The 19201-nt window shown below is 47.3% G+C and overlaps 1 protein-coding gene and 1 pseudogene across 1 annotated transcript in view; one reads left to right on the top strand and one right to left on the bottom strand.

Annotated features, from left to right (window-relative positions):
* Window positions 1-17699, top strand: part of LOC142575335 (cyclin N-terminal domain-containing protein 1-like) — a 251895-nt gene extending 234196 nt beyond the window's left edge. Inside the window, exons 5-7 of the mRNA XM_075684603.1 lie at window positions 7388-7538; window positions 14193-14286; window positions 17397-17699. Of these exons, the coding sequence (XP_075540718.1) occupies window positions 7388-7538; window positions 14193-14286; window positions 17397-17504 (353 nt within the window). The 3' untranslated portion in view covers window positions 17505-17699. The remainder of the gene's footprint in view (window positions 1-7387; window positions 7539-14192; window positions 14287-17396) is intronic.
* Window positions 481-1858, bottom strand: LOC142575333 (ubiquitin-conjugating enzyme E2 Z pseudogene; annotated as a pseudogene).
* Window positions 17700-19201: the final 1502 nt, after the last annotated feature.

Here is a 19201-nt window from a genome sequence, read left to right as displayed (position 1 = left end):
CAAGAATCGCAACCAGCTAATCAGAAGGATTATTGAAACTGAACTAGTAGCTTTACATGGTTAAATTTGTGCGTCGAAACCATCAATCGGGCTATCGAAAAGCAACTAGAATTTTGGAGATGAGATGTGAATGGCGATCGATCAACATCTGCTGCGGATTCACTCACGGTTTATCGTGAATAAGCGTTCAGCTGTTAGTCAGCGCTGCATGCATCTCCCTCTTTTTTTCTTTGTGTGTGTGTCTCTTCCATCCTGTGTGTGCTACGTATATGAAGTTAAGACGTATCAACTCGCCCTAACCGCGACATCTAGCAGACAAATTGAAGACACGAGATAATAGGAATACAAGACAAGGAGATGACTGAATCTTCTCTTGTATGTGGCTTACCGTACTGACGTTCCTCGAATGACTTATGATGAAGAAAGCTTCAGACAACGCGTGCCGTGATCAAAGGTGTACTGGAAATGACAAATTACATATTCGCTGTCAAGCTTTTTATTTCAATCCATTGAACTGCAAAGATGACCCACTCTGTATCACAGTTAACAACACTGTTGTTTCGCGCAGTCTGCAGCTCAAAAAAAAAAAAAAAAAGAAAAGTCTCCCTTTACTTCCACGTCGTCTGAGATGGCTCCGCAGAAACGATAGAGAGAGAGAGACAGACAGAAAAAAAAAACCACACACACACACACATCGCAGCTTCAGCTTTCTGCGTGCTCCCGGGCCACGCCACAGAGACAAAAAGTCACTCATTCTCTCTCTTGTGGCGGAGTGTCCAGCCACTTTCGGACTCCCTCTTTCAGTTTCTGCAGGCGCTTGAGCAACGTCTCGTACTGGTACAGGCCCCTCCTGGCGCCGAACGGGTCGAACATGCGCGTACCTGTGAGATCCATGTTGGCCTTGACCACCTGCTCGTGCTTGTCGTAGTAGTCCGGGAACGCGTTCAGCATCACCTCCCTCAGACTCGGCGGGCACAGCGAGCAGCCCTCGAGGCAGGCCTCGACGGCGTCGCACACGGCCACGCGGATCGTCTCGTGCTGCACGATGAGGTTGTAGCGCCTCGAGTCGCCCGGCCGCCTCTCGGTCTCGAAGCCCGGCTCGTTGTAGTACGGGTTCTCCGTCAGCAGGGACTGTATGGAGATGAGCACGCTCGCGATGCACTGCGCGGGGCTCCAGGCGGGCCCTTCCCAGGTGCCCAGTATGCTGAGGCACACCTTGCCGTTCTCGTACAGGTTCGGGTTGAAGCGCACGCGGCCGGCGTCGGTGGTCATGAGGCGGACGCGCGGAGGCTGGATCGGGTAGTCCGGCGGGCACTGTATCAGGAAGTGGAAGAAGCCGCCCTCGTACGGCGTTCCCGCGGGGCCCAGCACCAGGGCGTGGATCTTGGTGATGTTGTGCTCCTCGGGCGCGATGTGCACTCCCGGCGGCGGCTCGGCGTAGATGTCCATGATGTCGCGCTTGGTGCGCAGCCGGCACTGCGGCGACGACTCCTCGTGCTCGAACGAGATCGGGTCCCAGAAGTTCAGGTTGAGCATGGAGAACTTGTTGTCCAGCGCACCACCGGTCGCGGTGCCGGGCTTGTTAGGCGCGGTGGCGAGCGTGACGCCGAACTCGAAGCCAGACGCGGACGTGGCGTCGGTCGCCGCGACGCTGGCGTTTACGACAGCTTCCTGAGGCGGCTCTTGCGTCGTCATCTCGCAGATGTTAGAAGCACGCGACCTCTCGCTTTCTCTCCGCGGCGCCCGGAAATCGCGCGACTTTTGCTGGTCGGCAGTTCGAAACGCGAGCCGGGCCCTGCAGCCGAAGACGAGCCGCGCCTCGTCTTTCTCTTTCTCTCGCGACGCTGCTCACGTGACTGCGAACGAGACGCGGCGGCGCGTCGCCGATACTTACTATGACCTTTTTCATGTTTGCGTAGTCGTTTTTGTTCATTTCCTTATTTATTATTACGCGGGCGAATCAGAAATTAATTTGCGAACCTTAATTTGGCTAATAAAAGATAGGGGCAAATACTTTCCGATTCGCCCTCGTATCTCGTCGTACAACATATAAGTAGTTTCTTTCCTTCAGTCCTCTCTCCCTCCTGTCAACTCCATCCTTACTGCTGACCGTCATTCAAGGGTCGACAGATGTAGCGAAATGCTTTATAGTGCGGTCAGCAGTAATGCCCCTTACTTTCCTTGTTCTTAAAGGGAAGTGAACACTTACCACTTGGGCCGCTTTGCCACAGCAATGATTAAACTGATGGAAATGGTTTGAAACGGTCGCATTCTTACCTTTCGTGAATAAACGTCTCGACAAGAGAACACAAAATGTATACTATAGTGCCGTTTGATTTTTCCTTTCTCTCTCTCTTTTGAAATCTCAACACACACGGCGCTCACAGGAACTCAGTGGCGCTGTGTGTGTGCTACATGTGTGGGTGATTGAAAGTTTAAGTCACCGAGTACCTATGATGTAAATGGACAACCTGGAGTTATCAAAAAGGAGGGGCACATAATGGAAACAAATGGGGCCGCGGAGAGTTTTAAATACTGCTAGCAAGAAATAAGGAGAGAGAAGTGTTTCATTGGGAATAGGAGACGTTGGCGCTATCTTCTTCAGCCCTTGAGGGAGCATGGCTCAGCGCCAGAAAAATAAGGAGGGGAATTCTGTTCGATAACACACAGGGAAATGCGTTGCTGCTTGAGGCCCGCGCTAGCTGCCCGAGGACAGAGACATACCGGAGCAATATTCGCAACATGGCGAGGGATGTGTGTGCTGAAAAAAATAAAAGCAAGCAAGAAAGAAAGCTTGCACATGACGCGGCACGGCATAATGAAATGCCGAGACATTTACCCACCGAGGCCCGTGGGAAAAGTCCGCCTTTCAGAAGCGCCAGGATTCAAAGCGGATCGAACCACTAACTGGTCAGCAGTCGAGATAAGTGAGATACGTGTAGGGCATGGGTGGAAAATAAAGCAATAGATTGATAGAACCGAAGTCCTTACAGGCGTAGGTTTTATTGAAGAGAGAAAGTTAAGGAGAAAGACGCAAAACGCTAAACTGGGATAGGTGTAAAATCTGATTAGGTATAGCAGGCTAGGGGACTATATTTGTTGCCCCACCTGTTCAAAGAGAATTCAAACAAAGCATCATCATCTTCTTCTTCTAGCTTTCCCGCGGAGGTATAGTAGAACCAAGATTTAGGTTACCTCTTTCCTTTGCCCATTGTGATTATTATAATTTTTGAAATAGCGATCTTGAGGCGTTATTTTATTGTCTAAAATTAATCATATTAACTGCAGTTTCGCTTTCGAGAATTGATTGCAGTACTGTTAATCCCTGTGCTTTTTCATGCTTTAATCTTAGTTAGATAGAGAAATAAAGAAGTCGTATAAAATAGTGACAGTTAAACAATCCAGTCATTCTTTAGCCAGTGCAGTATTTGCATCACACAATTTTGATTGAGTGGCCTCCGACGCCTCGAAAACAGCATAGGGTAGAAGGTCTTGGAGTCCACGTCAAATACCGTCGATGAAGGCTCCGAGATTTTGGCCTCTAGAAAAATTGCCTCTATGGGGTCCTCGATAGAGTCGACACGTTCCGTTTAGGAAGGAAAGATACCATGTAGAAGAGAAAGATACCCTAACCTCATCCGCGCTATACGTCTTGGAGGTTTTGACTGAACTGTGGCCTTCGAGATTGCATCGTCGGGACAGTGCTCTCTCGGAGTCTACGTCAGAGCTTTGACGTTTTGCTTCCGCCTCAACAGATGACGCTACGAGCCAGTACTGCTTTCAGTATTGCTCTGTTGCAGGCGTAGGGTTTCTCACTATATTACCTAGACGGAAATCTGGCGCTGCTGCGGTGTGGTCTGTATGGGAATGCCGGTATAGTGTGACTTCGGAACGGCATCGTTTTCGGAGAGCGGGGACGCCTTGAAGAGGCTCCTGGCTAGCACCGTCAGACAAAAGATATAAAGATATAAATCAAATAAAACCCGGCCCTTCAACAAGAATCTTTTGTCTGATTTATATCTTTTGTCTGACACAATGTTCCTACTTAAAGTGGACGTAAAATGTTGTTTTATCTTTATTATCGCACAAAAACATTGCTTGTTTAATTAGGAGGATTTGTTAATATATGTACAGTTATATGAAACGTAAAAAGTATCGGCGGGCCGCTAAAGTTAAATGGCAGACGACGAGATTCCCGCTCGCTTTGGAACATTTGGTCGTCTGTTCGTGCTTTTCTTCGCTTGATTCTGCATTGTAGGTGAGCAAACTTCGTTGAAAGATGTAATGTGGATGAACGAAGCCTCGTACAATACCAGCCAACACAAGCCTCGTACGCCGATATACCGTCATTCCCATGACGGCACAGCGCTCTTTAGAAAACTCCCATAGATGGTGGCGCCGCATTTCCCTCTAGGTAATATGGTGAGAAACTCAATGGTTGCACGGTCAGAGGTTTCGACGCGACGCCGTATCTTGGAGGCCCCGAACATCTAAGGGAGTAGCGGAATTCGCCAGTAGATGGCACCGCGTGGGCTGCAGGGTCTGTTTTCCTGTGTATGCCTCTCTAAGAAATTATATGAGTACTATACTCTGATACCAGTGTGTTTATACAGGGCTTGAATTTATATAGGCAGCCTTGATACGGAATATAATGCTCCTTGCGGCAGGGCGGTTGTGGACAGCGAAAATGTGTTGCATGTTTAAAGCTGGCGCGCCAAGCTTGAATTACGAAACGGTGGGAATGATTGTTGGGGCAGTATCAATTATGGCAGATCGCCTTCGGGGCAATAACATCTTCACTACGCTTTGAATAGCTAAGTTAGCGGAAAATTACGTGATATAAGTCGTGACGCACGACTAACCAGCGTCAATTTCATGTCGCCTAGTTCCCGAGTGCGTTTATTCAGTGTGTGCCCGTGTCTTCAGCCGCGCTGAACGTATGAGTTTAAATCCCACTCGAATGCAATTTCTCTTTCTTTTTTAATTTGAGCGAATTCCTTATGACCGCCTCAATTACTTTCTCCATTAAAGCTGAACTAAACTAATTGCAATGATTGACAGGCCTGTCAGTGAACTGGCTTGAAAATGAAATTCTTGTTGAAGGGCTGGGTTTTATTTGATTTATATCTTTATATTATTTCACAAGTACTGCTTGCCCCCATACGGCAATAAGCAGGAGGGGGTAATGCAATGACAGAACAAATATCTGAAACAATACACTTCGTGTAATGCGACGCACGAAACAGTGTACCACGTGTGCAAACTTTGTGCACTTGATACGAAATTCCAAGAACATTTCTCAAGAAGTTTCCTGGACCGCTGATAACGTGGCCTTAGCACAGAAAAACGTTGGCTTAGGCTAACTGGTCAATTTCGCCAATATAAGCCGAGCAGCACGCAAGAAAAAAAAAACATGAACAAAGAAGGGACTTACACGTCCTGTTTTACGTGTCCCTTCTTTATACTTGTTAACACAGCTGCTCGAGGTTTTCAAGAAATATGCGTCTAATTAACATTTACAGTGAGTCTTCTTTTGGACGTTTCGATTGTACTGCAAAGAAGCTTTATAGACGTCATTTAGCTGTGTTTAATGGACGATACGTTGAGAAGAATAATCGGTCGAGGTTATTGGTCCCATAGCTGTTGCTCTTACGTCATGCTGGAGAAATGAAACGTCGCAGCTGTCGGCGCGTGTACCCCTCGCCAATGTGGTACAGTCGCCGACTTTGAAGGTGATCGCAGGAGACGGATTTTTACTTCAACACCCTCCGGCGGACACCCTCCGGCGATCCACGGACGAGATGAAGCTACCTTGTCGTTCTCTTTGTGTGTTACATAGTATATCCACGTTCACTACCCGCAGACTAACAAGTTTAATAGCTCCTTCTTACCCGCCTCGATCCTGTCTTCTGTTTACTTATCTATTTCTCCTAACAAACCAGCGATGATACCGATGAAACTGGCGAACGTTTTTCGCAATATGCGTGCGCGAAACTGACAGCGAAATCGCAAGCCGAGCATATGTGCTTGTGCGTGGGCTCACATTTTAATGCGGGTAGAAATACATATTTGCCTACTTCAGGGACATTGGACATATCTATTCATCTAGTCTCTACGCCGACCCAATAGACCCACGTCCTGTACTAGCATAGACAACTATGCGAGCGTTCGTGGTCTGGATGCCGTCGCAGTTATTCCATCGTCGACGTTCCAGCTTCGTCGTCAGGCACGCGCCATGCCGTCGTTTACCGGCCATCGTCGTCGTAACAGTCGTCATCTCGTTTTCGTCATGCGGTGATCGTGACGCTGTCGTCGTGCCATCGTCTTCATTTCAGAAACATCATCCCATTGTCGTCGTGCCATCGACGTCATACCGCCTTCGTAGTTCCTTCGACGTCATTGCTTCTTCGTCATTTCATCGTAATCGCGCTGTCGTCATTCAATACTAGTGATTATATATGCCGCCGTTGTCATGTCGTAGTCGTCATATACTCGCCGTCATTGAATCTTCGTCACACCGCCATTGGGATGCCGCCGTGGCCTTTCTACCGCCGTCATTCCAGCTTCGTCATCCAATCCTAGTCATACCATCGTCATCACTCCATCGTCGTCATTCACACGCCGGCAACCCATTGTCGTCATCTTGCATTTCTCGCTGTCATCGTTATGCCATCGTCATCATTCCACAAATGTCATCCCAATTTTCGAAGCGTTTTCGTCATACGACGCTCGCGGTATTATATCGACGTCATTCTTTCTTCGTCGTTTCTTCTTTGTCACAGCGTCGTCGTCATACAGCCGTCGTCGTGCCATCGTATAGTCATGGCCAGTCCTGGTTAGTGAAGTTCATAGCTAGCGGGCTGATCACGGATAGATTGTGTGTCGCATAGAGCCGAAGCAATGGAATTTCAGAATGACCTCCACGGAATCTAAACAAATATGTGTTCAGAAATACGGTGTGTCCCTGAATTGCCTGAATGCTAATCGAGTTAACGTCGACAATGATTGTCCTGCCAGAATTTCATTTCCGCAGGTGATAAAGTGTACAATTCATAGCCTCCTGGGTTCCGCTCGTAGCCAGTAGCGCGAGGCATCTCTCATGAGCTGCACGCCAAAAGTAAATTTGAGAAAATAATACTGGGCGAAAAAGAAAGAAAAAGCGGAAGAAACAAGAGGGAGTGACACATTTCGGGAGTGAATATGAAGTTTGAGAATGGGAGCAGGTCGCCTAATCCTAGTGTACGTAGTCTCACCGGAAAGTGTCCGAGGGGGTCAGTGCATAAACTTTTCGTTGGGGCTAGCGCGATCACGTTAGAAAAGTTCACGACTGCGTAGATTGTGTCACGAAATTACGGGCATCAATATTTTCTTGCGTATTTGCTTGCAGGCCACAACGAGCCGAACTTCGAACCGAAGGACCTGTACTCGACGATGCTGCGCGTGCTGCAGGGCTTCTACCTGGTCCGGCAGGAGGTCCACGAGCGCGCTCTCGCCCACCTGGAGATGGACCGCGAGGCGACCGAGAAAGAGCAGAACAGGCACGTTTGTGGCAGATATCAGTTAGGCAGAAATCCGCGTGGTCCAGGAAGTTTCATCAGTTCAGTTGCTTTTCTTCATATACTCTTCCAGGTTAGTTTTCGGAACAGCAGCGCCTGCATCTATTTGGCACATTATTCATGATGCGCTCTGACTACACATGATATGTACAGAGCTGTCCCCTGTTAAAGGAAACGCGTAAAGGGAAAAGGATGTGCAGAGCGTGTCCGGACCTTCCTATCGGACGAGTGTGCAATCGCCTAGACTTGCAGCAAATTACTCGTGGCTGGTAGCTCTTGGACTCCTTTCGACGCACCGGTGCAGTGCACCGCGATTGCTTCCGCAGCCACTTCCAGCTGGGGCGCCAACAAAGTGAGAACCGCACATTCGAGTGTTCCCTTTAACAACGGACCGCACTGTACACGCTAATAAATAGTTTTAGCTTTTTCTTAGACGTATTAACCTTCACGCAATACCAGATTACCGTAGACGTGAACTGCAGAATCAGCAACAACGCCGGCAGCGGCCCCCCATGTGATGATTCGTCCTACAAAAATGCTTTAGACATGGCCTCCGAGATGGCGCGCTCAGGTTTTGATTGATCTCGGACGCCATACTCTAGTCCTTTTTCGTTTCGCATGGATGTTGTTGTTGAAACAATAAAAATAAAGAAAAGGCTGCATGTTAACGGTTGCGTTGCCTCCGGCATTGTAATGCTGCAATCAAGCATAAGGTTGGTTCCTGCTCTAATATTTCTGGGTCCTCTCTGGTTAAACTCTGCGCCACCAGCTGCCGCTACCAACTCGCCCGATGACATGTATGTCTGGCAACACGTTAATTTATGGGCAACACGTTTACAGACAAGATAAAAGTCGATAGTGTATGCGGATTGAGTGAGGAAAATGCATGTACAAAAACTGAAACTAAATAAAGTGCAATAGGGTGCTTCTCTTTAAGAGCACCGAGATTTTAAAATTTGCCTGTTGCAGACACCGTTTATAAATCTGTAAACGGTGGTTGCAGATAGCACAATTCTCACCCTCGAGCTAAATTACTCGATGGAGGTGCCATTAGTCCTACGACAAGAGAAAATGCTTAATAATGTAATTAGCGTATTATCACTAATTTTCTTTTTAATTAGTTACCTTACTGCACATATTTCAATCTATGAATAGATGACGCGTATACTCGTAAAGGCTCCATGGTACTAAAATACTTTCCGCTAGAAATACTTTTCGGGAAAAAAAAAGCATTTGGCTCTTCGAACCTTTATGTCATATTACCGCGAACCTATACATATTGAGACGTTTACATATGAATCACGCTAATGTTGTTTTGTAATATAACTTGTAGTCCACGTTACTGATGACGTTTCATTTAAAATGCGCAATAAATAAGGAAAGAAAAACATGTTTTAACCATGTTTTAGCGTAGTATCTCTTTCTTCAGCTTCGCTAAAACGTCTATTATAAAAGTCTCTAACGCGTTCAAAGCTGCAGTATATCCCTTGTGTTTGGGACACTCTCTGACATTTGTGTGAAATGTGGAACGTGAGGCATGCTAGAAGTGTTCATCGACTGCAGTTGGCTTCTCCGCACGCCTGAGTCTGCGTTTCTGTATAAGGAAAACACTGGCAGATTTGTGATCGTTAGGCGATACCTTTTCTCGCCTCGTGCTCGCTGTAATGCCTCGACGGGGCGGCAGGAAGCGGCACTACTACGCTGTATACCTTTCACAAAATGAGAAAAAAGTTATGGTCTACGTCTTTTCAACCCTCCCAGTGCACCTAGCTCATCATGCATAGAACACCAAATTAAGGTCGCTAAAGCATGCAAGGTACTCGCCTAAAGGTGTTCCAAGACATTCGGGCCAAGAAATAGCTTGGTTTGAACCACGTCAGCCCGCCTACAGTGCCTCCACTACCAAATCATGTATGTTTGAATCAGCCTAGTTAAATTGAGATGAAGAAAGTAAAAAGAAAATGTATTTGGCACGAACAGAACTCGCTTGAGAACAAGAAAGCGCGATTCGTCATTCAAGATAAGCGCGTAACTGCGACAGCAGGCATAGCTAATTCACGTGTTCGATCTGTTCGGCTAAAAAAATTATTTTAAGTGACTGCTTATGCCCCGAATTTGGGGTCAGTCATCGACGCGATCACCAAAGGCTCTAGAAATTAGCAGCGCGGGCGATACCTCTCGATGAAGGCGCACGGAGAGAAGGCGCGACCGGCCCCGCGAACGGAGAATCGTGCGCCGGAAACGTCATCTGTTGAACCGGAAGCGCCGAACAGACAACGAGTCCCACGAGCCTTTACAAGTTTACGCCTCACCTATCGTCGTTAGTGAGTCCACAAGGATTGGACTGAGATATGCGGCGTTAAACGTGCGGTAAAATCGCAATGTTGTTCCGCTTACTTTTCGAAGAAAACGCCATTTTATGCACTGAAGCACTAAAGTATCTGGAACGCCAAAGCATTTGGTCGGACACATTGCAAATTAATTTCTCGTAATTTTTGCCAAACTTTAAAAAATTGCTGCAGCAAAAAAAAAAAAAAGAAAAGAAAAGAAAAGAAAAAAGAACGAAGGTAGGTACACGGGATGGTCATTTCCGGGCGACGTCAAGATAATTTCACTATATATTCCTGGCTCACGTTCACCACGTGTGGCAGTGTAATTTCCATTGTGTCATTTAACCTAAGAAGAGTATTGATCCTAAACCTAAATCTAAAAAGAGATAGATTGATCATGTGTGAATGTTCCAGAAACAGCTATGCTTTTATCGCCTATAATGGTGCCTTCCCATGTGATGTAAGATAAGTACGTAAAGTGACGTGAGAAGGCAACAAAACGCTACTATCATAGACAAGACAGCGGTTGCGGATAAACGGTAGTTGCATGTTTAAGAACAGCATGGTGTCATAATTAATCTGGAGCTCGCCACTGCGGCGTGCCTCAGAATCCGATTGTTGTTTTGGCCCGTACAGCCCCATAATTTACTTAACGTTTAGTACTTCTGCCACGAGGCAATGTGCCATATGACGCTCAACAATCTCAAAGGTAGAGTTAATACGTTGTTGCGTTTCGCCTGCGACACGTGGTTTTGCCGGCGCGACTGCGGCGGGGCGGCAGACATTTTGGCCCGATCGTCGTCGCCGCAACACTCATCGGCAGGTGTTTCCAGGCGCGACTGCGGCGATGCGACCGCAAAGGATCACCCTCTCATTCCAGTCATTGTGCCCGAAACAGGCGATGCCAAAGCAGGGATCATCCTCTCATTCCAGTCATTGTGCCCGAAACAGGCGATGCCAAAGCAGGGATCATCCTCTCATTCCAGTCATTGTGCCCGAAACAGGCGATGCCAAAGCAGGGATCATCCTCTCATTCCAGTCATTGTGCCCGAAACAGGCGATGCCAAAGCAGGGATCATCCCCTCATTACAGTCATTGTGCCCGACCGGCAGCGCTACAACAGGGTGCTACGAGATCGTGCTCGACATGGTGCTACGGCATCGCTACAACAGGGTGCTACGAGATCGTGCTCGACATGGTGCTACGGCAGCGCTACGACAGTGTGCGTCACCATTAGCCCATTGTACATTCACGTGCTCGTCTTTTGAGGGGTTCCTTCTTGCCCTCAACTGCGAGAGTATAAAAACAGCTGCCCCGGACGCCAAAAGGAGGGCTCCGATTTCTTCTGTTGAGTGAAGTGCTCTCCCGTCTCTCTACTTCGGTCAAACCTGACCACCTACTCTTTGCGATGTTAAAATAAACAAGTTGTTTTGTTGTTACCAGTCGACTCATGCTTTGCCGGGACCTTCGGATGCTTCCAGTTGTACCCCAGGCCGCCAGGCCAACGCTACCCTTGGGGCTTGCGACCCAGGTACAACCACGGGCGTCAGCGCCGAGTTCCCAACAGATCGTACCAGCGGTGCGATCCCAAACAACGTCATACAACAACGCCTCAAGCAAACACGTCTGCCTGTTTGTTCTGTATACCGCGCAGACAAACAGCAGTGGCGCAGGCGAGGTTACGTTTAACATCAACTCAGCTCTCTCGTGTTAGACTAAACGTTGAAGAAACCAAGCTTTCGCCGTCAACATCACCGCCAATTATCGTCAGTCGAAGCAAACAGCACAGACAGCTTCGCTTACATCGAATTCCCACAGCGCGCGGGATCCGCATATTTTTTTTTTTTCCGTCCCGACGAATATGTTATGTTTAATATTGCGCGACAGTCCTCGCACAAACACGCGGCATATATAAAGAACAACAACAACAAAAAAAAAAAGAACCTAGGGCGTCTCGCTTTTTCATTCGTTTTGTTTTCTCCCGTGTCGGGAATACGTCTTTTATCATGCATGCATGTAACGTCTCGCCGTCGCCGCATGCCGCCTTTGTTTCGGCGCAAACAACATGGCCGTTCTGGTTCACGGGAGCGAGCGCCTCTGCGAGACGTCGCGGAAGGCAAGCTGTCGCACCCTGCCCTTCACGGCCAGCGTGCGCGCGCGCACCAGCCGAGACCGCGATATTGTCCCGCGTCTCCGAGCACGCGCTTGCTTCCGCGTCTGTATAGAACGCGAGAGCGCTTTGCTGTGTGCGTTCCAAGCAGAGCCGAGATGAGAAACCGTTCCCTCTGCATCCAAACGCACGCTGGCTCCAAAAAATGTACAGCGCTCTCACCTCGGTTTGCGCACTCGGTCGGGAGAGGTGGAATTTCGTAAAGGATGCCGGTGCGATTCAAGGTTTTGTTTACGACGACGAGTTGACAGCGGGATGCGTGGCGTAAAATAATAGCGAACCAAGGCATGAAACGTGTAGCTCACGCACGTACCATCGGACACCCTTGGTCGATTGAGTTGGTTCTAAAGTGAACCCATGTATATTTGGTACTTTCCCCAGCTTTGCTTGGTCTGCTGTCTGGCCGAGTAAACTATGGCGATCCCACAGACAGTGAAATCGAAGATCCTGTCCTGGCACCAGTGCAGCGTCACTGCAGCCACGTGTCTCACGCTCAAAGAGCTCTGTAGAGCTAACCGATAAGTGTCCCCAGCACCGTGTATCTATCTCATCAGGTCTACCAGGAAGCTGTCGCTTGACTTTGGCAGTCACCTTGCGATGTTTTCTGCCAAATTTTGACTCACACACACACACACACACACGCACACGCACACACGCGCACGCACACACGCACACGCACACACGCACGCGCTCACACGCGCGCGCACACGCACACATATATAGTTTACCAGCGAAGAGCTGATCTCTTCCTGCCCTGGTGGTAATGATTTGATTAAATTTCTCCGCGGGAACAGTTAGAAAGGCATCACACGGGTATTCCGGTTTCACAGTACATACAAGTAAAGAAGGGCGACGATGTTGTCATCGTGGGTTTTTTCAAGGCGCTTGACTCGATCCCGTTAAGTGAGAGGGCGATTCTAGCCGTATTCTAGCCGATAAGTATTCTAGCCGATAACACCTGTTTGTCGTTTTAGAAAGTGGTGCTTTCGCGTAACATAGCACCACCTTCAAACGGGAAGGGTGAAACTCTTAAACACAGTGCAGTTACCCGCCGTGGTTGCTCAGTGACTATGGTGTTAGGCTGCTGAGTACGAGGTCGCGGGATCGTATCCCGGCCACGGCGGTCGCATTTCGATGGGGGCGAAATGCGAAAACACCCGTGTACTTAGATTTAGGTGCACGTTAAAGAACCCCAGGTGGTCGAAATTTCCGGAGTCCTCCACTACGGCGTGCCTCATAATCAGAAAGTGGTTTTGGCACGTTAAACCCCATAATTTAATAAACAGTGCAGTGGTGATTATGACATTTCTTTCTTTCTATTTTTTTTCGGCGCCGCATTATTAGTGACGGCGCCAATGCGGCGTCAAAGGAAAGCTATAGTAATATTAAAATAGCATATACAATTTTATGATAAGAAGAGCAATCTTGACTTTCGTGTTCTCGCGTTTAATTACTATTTAGAGGTTATTCTATTAGCAGCAATTTGTTGCGCTTAGTTTTGCGTAATCAACTTTACGTGCCTTCAGCAGCCAAGTTAAGCCGTGTTAGGCCTACTAGCCATGAAATCGACAATCGAATTTGGAATCAGCGGTGCCTAATGAATAAATCTTCATTACACGCGTTTGCTGAGAGAAAGCGAAAGCCGCAGTCACTTCTCTTTCCTTACGAACTTCACGCGTTACGACGAATCGGGCCCAGTTTGGTGCTAGATCAGAGCCGTCGCTTCGAGGGTTCCGCCATGTTTGTTGACGCAAAGCTTTTGGGGCACCTTGTGGGACTCCCGCTGAATCATTGAAATAGCGTGCCTGATGAAAAACACAAACGCAGTCTGGGTCTCATGCATGCGCAGTGGCTTTGACGCTGTCTTTATGAGGCCCCAGAACGTTTGGCGCCCCTATTCCAAAACTCTCTAATATAATCTGTAACTATTCACACCTTAGACTACTTTTGTAGGCACTTGTGTGAAGGAAATGACGCATTCATACGCGTTCTCACTTTCGAACACGGCCTACTGCTTTCGAATATCAGCCCATGCTACACTCATGGACGAGTCTGTGTACGAGTGAACACGTTACTGTGGTACTGCAGGGAAACATTGAGCGGCGTCTCTCTCTTTTCTTTATTTGTGCCCGACAGGATGATCCGTGCCTTCAAGGCGGACCAGCTTTTGATAGCGTCGTCCGTGATCGCCTCCGCCGTCAAGATAAAGTTTCCACAGAGGTACACCGAGGTGAGGAGAGGCGCTTGGAGCGCGTATGCGAGCTCCACGATGTCCGTTGTTGTTGTTGTTGCTAATTAGCAGCAGAGCAGTAGCCGTCCTCGTCGTCGTAATAGTAATAGTAGTAGCAGTAGTAGTAGTAGTAGTAGTAGTAGTAGTAGTAGTAGTAGTAGTAGTAGTAGCAGCAGCAGAAGTAGTAGTAAAAGGAAACAAACAAGTTTAGTGTAAGAGTATGTTCGTTAGTGTCAAAAGCAAAAAGAAACTTAAATTCCGACATACGTTCATTTTTTTCTTTCACTAATTGAGTTTTCTTTAAGAATTGCTGCGTGCCGTACACAACTAGGTTAAAAGCAGTTCTCCGCAAACTGAATAATGCGTCCACAAGGTTACGCTGCTATAGAAGTGGTAAACGACTCGGCGCGTCGTAACGGAATGCCAAGATATTCACCTAGTGAGATTCATAGAGAGCGCCTATCTTCCAGAAGCGTTGGGATTCAAAGAAGATGGAAGAATTTACCAGTCACAGTCGGGGTAAGTAAGAGACGTTTACGGTATTGGTGATAAGAAATGAGGCAAGGGATTGATAGAACCGGAGTCATTGCAAGCGTAGGTAATGTTGCAAATAGTGGTAGAGGCTTTAAATACAAAAGTTAAGATGGAGATCAGATAAGCGGACCAAGTAAATGACCATAGCCATACTAAAAACTTATTAAGTCAAGTAGGCTAGGTCACTATATTTGTCTTCGCCCTGTTTCAAAAGGGGGATGCCAAAATTCACCATCATAGTCACCAGCATCATAATTGTGGTGAATGTTTCAATCCTTCTTGTGGTGTGTAGCTTTTAATTCCTCTCATGCGGCCAGTACCTCTCGTGGGTATGTCGGCGATGTCTTGAGGCAACAACATCGTTTACTCCTTTCTCTATCATGCAGGAAAGAAAAAAATGCAAAGAGAAAGCGTTACGTGACAATCTTGAAGCCTATATTACGCCCAAAAAAGAAAGCAAGATGGAAGAATCATGGAAAAAGTACCGCAACTCGTGATGGCTAACGGTCTTTTCTCTGCACCTGTGCGCTGAGCTCGTGGTCTATTCGTCTGCTGCCCCGCTCGGAAGTTGTACGTGGCCAATCCTGCGGACGATCTGGAGCAACTTTTGCCGTTGCAACCACGGCTACAATGTTTCCAGGTGTCTAAGAAAATAACTAAAGGCCTCGAAATTCTGCAGAGATTAATTGATGGGTACGGGATGGATATATAGCGACAACAACTTCTCTGTTGCCATCGGTACTCGAACGTAAACTTAATTAATCCAGCCACGCACGGCGCTCGCTGTTCGCAGGATTCAATGCGTATATTTGCGAGCATTTGGCGACTGAAGAGCGGACGGTGGCAAATAAGCTTGCCTCGCGAAAGCAGCCCCCTCTGAACAACAGGTGAAGGTTTAGTTGTCTAATTGACGGAATGGCTCTTTAAGGAACGGGATTGTTATATGAAAAGACTCCGTAGCGGAGGGCCTCGGATTAGTTACAGCGTCCTGCGGTTCCCTGACGCACACCGGAAAGCTCCTGTAGCGGCGCGACAATCGCAGGCAGCGTAGGGCTTTGCTACAGGCATTGCTAGCCTGTATGTTACCAATGTAATGGTCAGTGGTCTATACAAAGGAATTCTATCTGTCTCCCCTTCACCTTTATCAATTAAATTCATTCTACTTTGTCGCCAACTGTGCGGTATTCGTCTATCTTTTAAAGTTTTTCCCACTGCTTTCACCAGAGCTTCCTTACTCTTTGCATGGTCCTAGTTCATTAATCAGCCTAACGGGAACCTCGTCTAGCCCTGTGGCTGTGCGCTTAGGAATTTTCTCTTCCGCTTTCTTCCAGTTGAAATTTGTCAGCACCTACTCCTTTTCCACCTGGGTCGCTTTCATGCTCTTTTTTTCTTCAAATATAACCCCGTCATTGCCTTGGAAAGATTCGGCTCTTATTTTTTGGATGTAATTTATTGCCTCTTCCCCTTCCAGTTTGTTTCCGTCTTCGCCTAGCATATGTTGTTGTATTGTTGTTGACTTCCTGACTAGTGATTTGGTGGGGTTTCGAAAAATTCTAGGTGTGGCCTTCTTTTTCTTACGTATGTCTAACAACTAACGTTCACTTTCACCTTTTATCTTTGCTTGCACCAGTATTTTAACCATAGACTTTTTCTCTCGGTATATTCCTCGTTACTGACTACTTCATCCTGCGGCAGCTGCGCCTTCTTTGCCTGCCTGTGCTCTCGGGATGCTTTCTGTCGTTCGGCGATGGCTTCTCGTATCTCCCTGTTCCACCAGCTTTTCGGTTTCTGTTTTCCTTCCCAATGAACATGTTGTTTCTCTTTCCGTATTTCTTTCGTTATTGCACTTAGAAGCTCACTTTATTCCCACCCTTTACTTGGTCATTTGCCAAGTTCTTCCTCGACTCTATAGTGAGTACATTTGTTATTTGTTCAGCGTTCAAATTTGGACTGGCCCTTTTGCATTCCTTGCTCTACTTCCCAATTACATATCCCATTTTAAAAATGATGCGCTTATGGCCACTCCCTATGCTGCATACCCTTCCTCATCATTGACCATTTCTCTCAACTTATCATGAATTCCTTCTGTCATCAGACAGTAATCAATGGTCGATTGCCGGTTTCCCACTTGCCACGTGATCCGCCCTTCACACTTAGGCCCTGTGTTCACGATAACGAGGTTATGTTGCTCACAAAGGTCTAACATTGACTTCCCGTTGTTGTCGGTATGGCCATCTAAATCCTCTTGCTCGTACGCCGTGGACGCGTGAAGCGCAACCGCCATCTTCAAGAACTGACAGCAGCGCCGTGCCGCGGAGCTCCCGGCAGATAAGGCCGCGCCGGTTGAAGAAAGGTCGACCGCTTGGAATGGCTATGTTGGCTTCGCGTTTACGGCCGTAATTTGGCTGAAATAAAAAAAGTGGCAAACACTTTCTGATTCGCCCTCATATCATTGTATATGTTCCTGCACTTATTGCCATCTCCATTTATAGTGCACCACTGTTTTCTGTACTTCTCTGCGGGACGTACGCGAACTGTTTTGTGAACTCACCAGTTCTTGTTTATTCTTTCCACAGTTCCTTGGCTACCTTCAAGACGTCACCCGGCTGTCGGGAAAAGAGGTGCACGACTTCAGCACCGTCGTCATGGCCGTGCTCTTCAACGAAGACCCGCTGGCCGACTGAACAGGACGCAGTGTCGCCCGACCATCCGCGGCCAGGCTTATCTCTTTCTAGTCACCTCTCTTTTATCATTTTTTTTCAACGTTCGCCTGCGAATCATAACTTATTCGACAGGTGTCTTCTCCAAGCGACGGGACAGCGCGAGCGTAAGAAGTCGATATTGAAAATAATAAATTATTGAGTTATTGCTGGCCATGACTTCTCCTCCTCGTATCACTACTTGTTGCGGAGTTCGTAATTTCACAGGACAGGAAGGAGCGTTCTTTCGCCGGTTTCTAGTTTTTTTCCGCCGTAAGATGTCTCTCCTCGTTTGGGCGCTTTGAAACCGTTTGCGTATGTATTCTCATAAATCATCGTGGCTTCTGCATTGTTAGTTCATGAATGATTGGCATTGGTATGGAAATTGTGCTCTTTCTTTATGAATAACGTTAGAACGATTTATCACTCGAGTATTTTAGCATAGCGTTAGTGTTCAACCGTTAATCGCTACCGCTTTCTCCCTATTGCGCACATACTTTATCGCGCATGCGCATTTGACGGTACCAGGTGGTATTGTCAATGGTGCAGTGGTGACGCTCTGTTAAGATACTTTAAAAGCGCGCTACGTACCCTGCGCAAATGTCAGCAGCTGCGGGTTACAGTGTATCCACATGGCTAGTACAGAAATCCGGCATGTGCACCTTATAGAGAGGTCAAAGAGAACTGCTAAATCAGTATAGACTGACGATGCCTTCCTTCGAAACTCTTATTTCGTTGAGTTTGCGGATGATAGGTTCATTATCAGAAGAGAAAGTGAAGGTCAAGTTTTATTAAAGAAAAAAAAATAAATAGTGCCGGTACTCCGGTCAGTGTGACGTCGCACATTTCGAACGACTCTTTCGCATTTGGGTCGTTGCGCGCGCAGTAAATGTTTTTTAAAACTTGCTAAATTCAATCTTCTGCTCTTTCGGGATACTTTTTTTTGCAATACAACACTGTAATACAATGCAATACACAATGCGTACACTGCGTACAATGCGTACACAATGCAATACAACACCGTCATGTTAAATATCAAAGAGATGCGAACATCCGCACCTTCCCCTTGCTTGATTGCAAGTGGTAATTACTGACTCTGCGTTCTGTGAGCACGATTTAACGCGTTTTATGTCGGCCTCCCTCGTCCGTGGTTTACCTCATTAGTGTTTTTCCTGTCCGTCTTTAAGTGCTCTTTAATGAACACAAGGTCACGAAGAAAGAAAATGAACACGTAGCATTGATTGGGCTCACCATGTCGGCACCACAGTATGGGTGCGGAACCAATGTCTCTGTAATTACCCACTTGTACTGCGCTTTACACTTTCGTTTTTCATTGGTGAAAGTGGCCTTTGTACAACCGAGGATGGGTGGTCGGACCCCCTGATTGCGTTCCTTTTTTTTTATTAAATATCCGATGACGAGGGTCGATGCCATTGCACTTCCGATGCCCGCTGGGTCGGCATATCGGCAGCCGGTTTGCTACAGCGGCGATCACGACGGGGTCGTTATCGCAGTCGTGTAATTACAATGTGTTTTATCTCGGAGAGTGGTTTTTATTGCATAAGGCGCACAGAAATGGATTCTCTCAACGGCTATTGAGCAGATTTGAACGCTTTCTCTATGTCGTGGCCTCAAAGGTGCAAGAAATGCCCAGCAATCAAAAGGGCAGAAGCCCTTTTCGA

The sequence above is a fragment of the Dermacentor variabilis genome, chromosome 3 (genome assembly GCF_050947875.1).
Source record: "Dermacentor variabilis isolate Ectoservices chromosome 3, ASM5094787v1, whole genome shotgun sequence".
In the NCBI taxonomy this organism is placed as follows: Eukaryota; Metazoa; Arthropoda; class Arachnida; order Ixodida; family Ixodidae; genus Dermacentor; species Dermacentor variabilis.
Note: the sequence above shows the minus strand (reverse complement) of the source record. Positions and strands in the feature narration are given on the sequence as shown.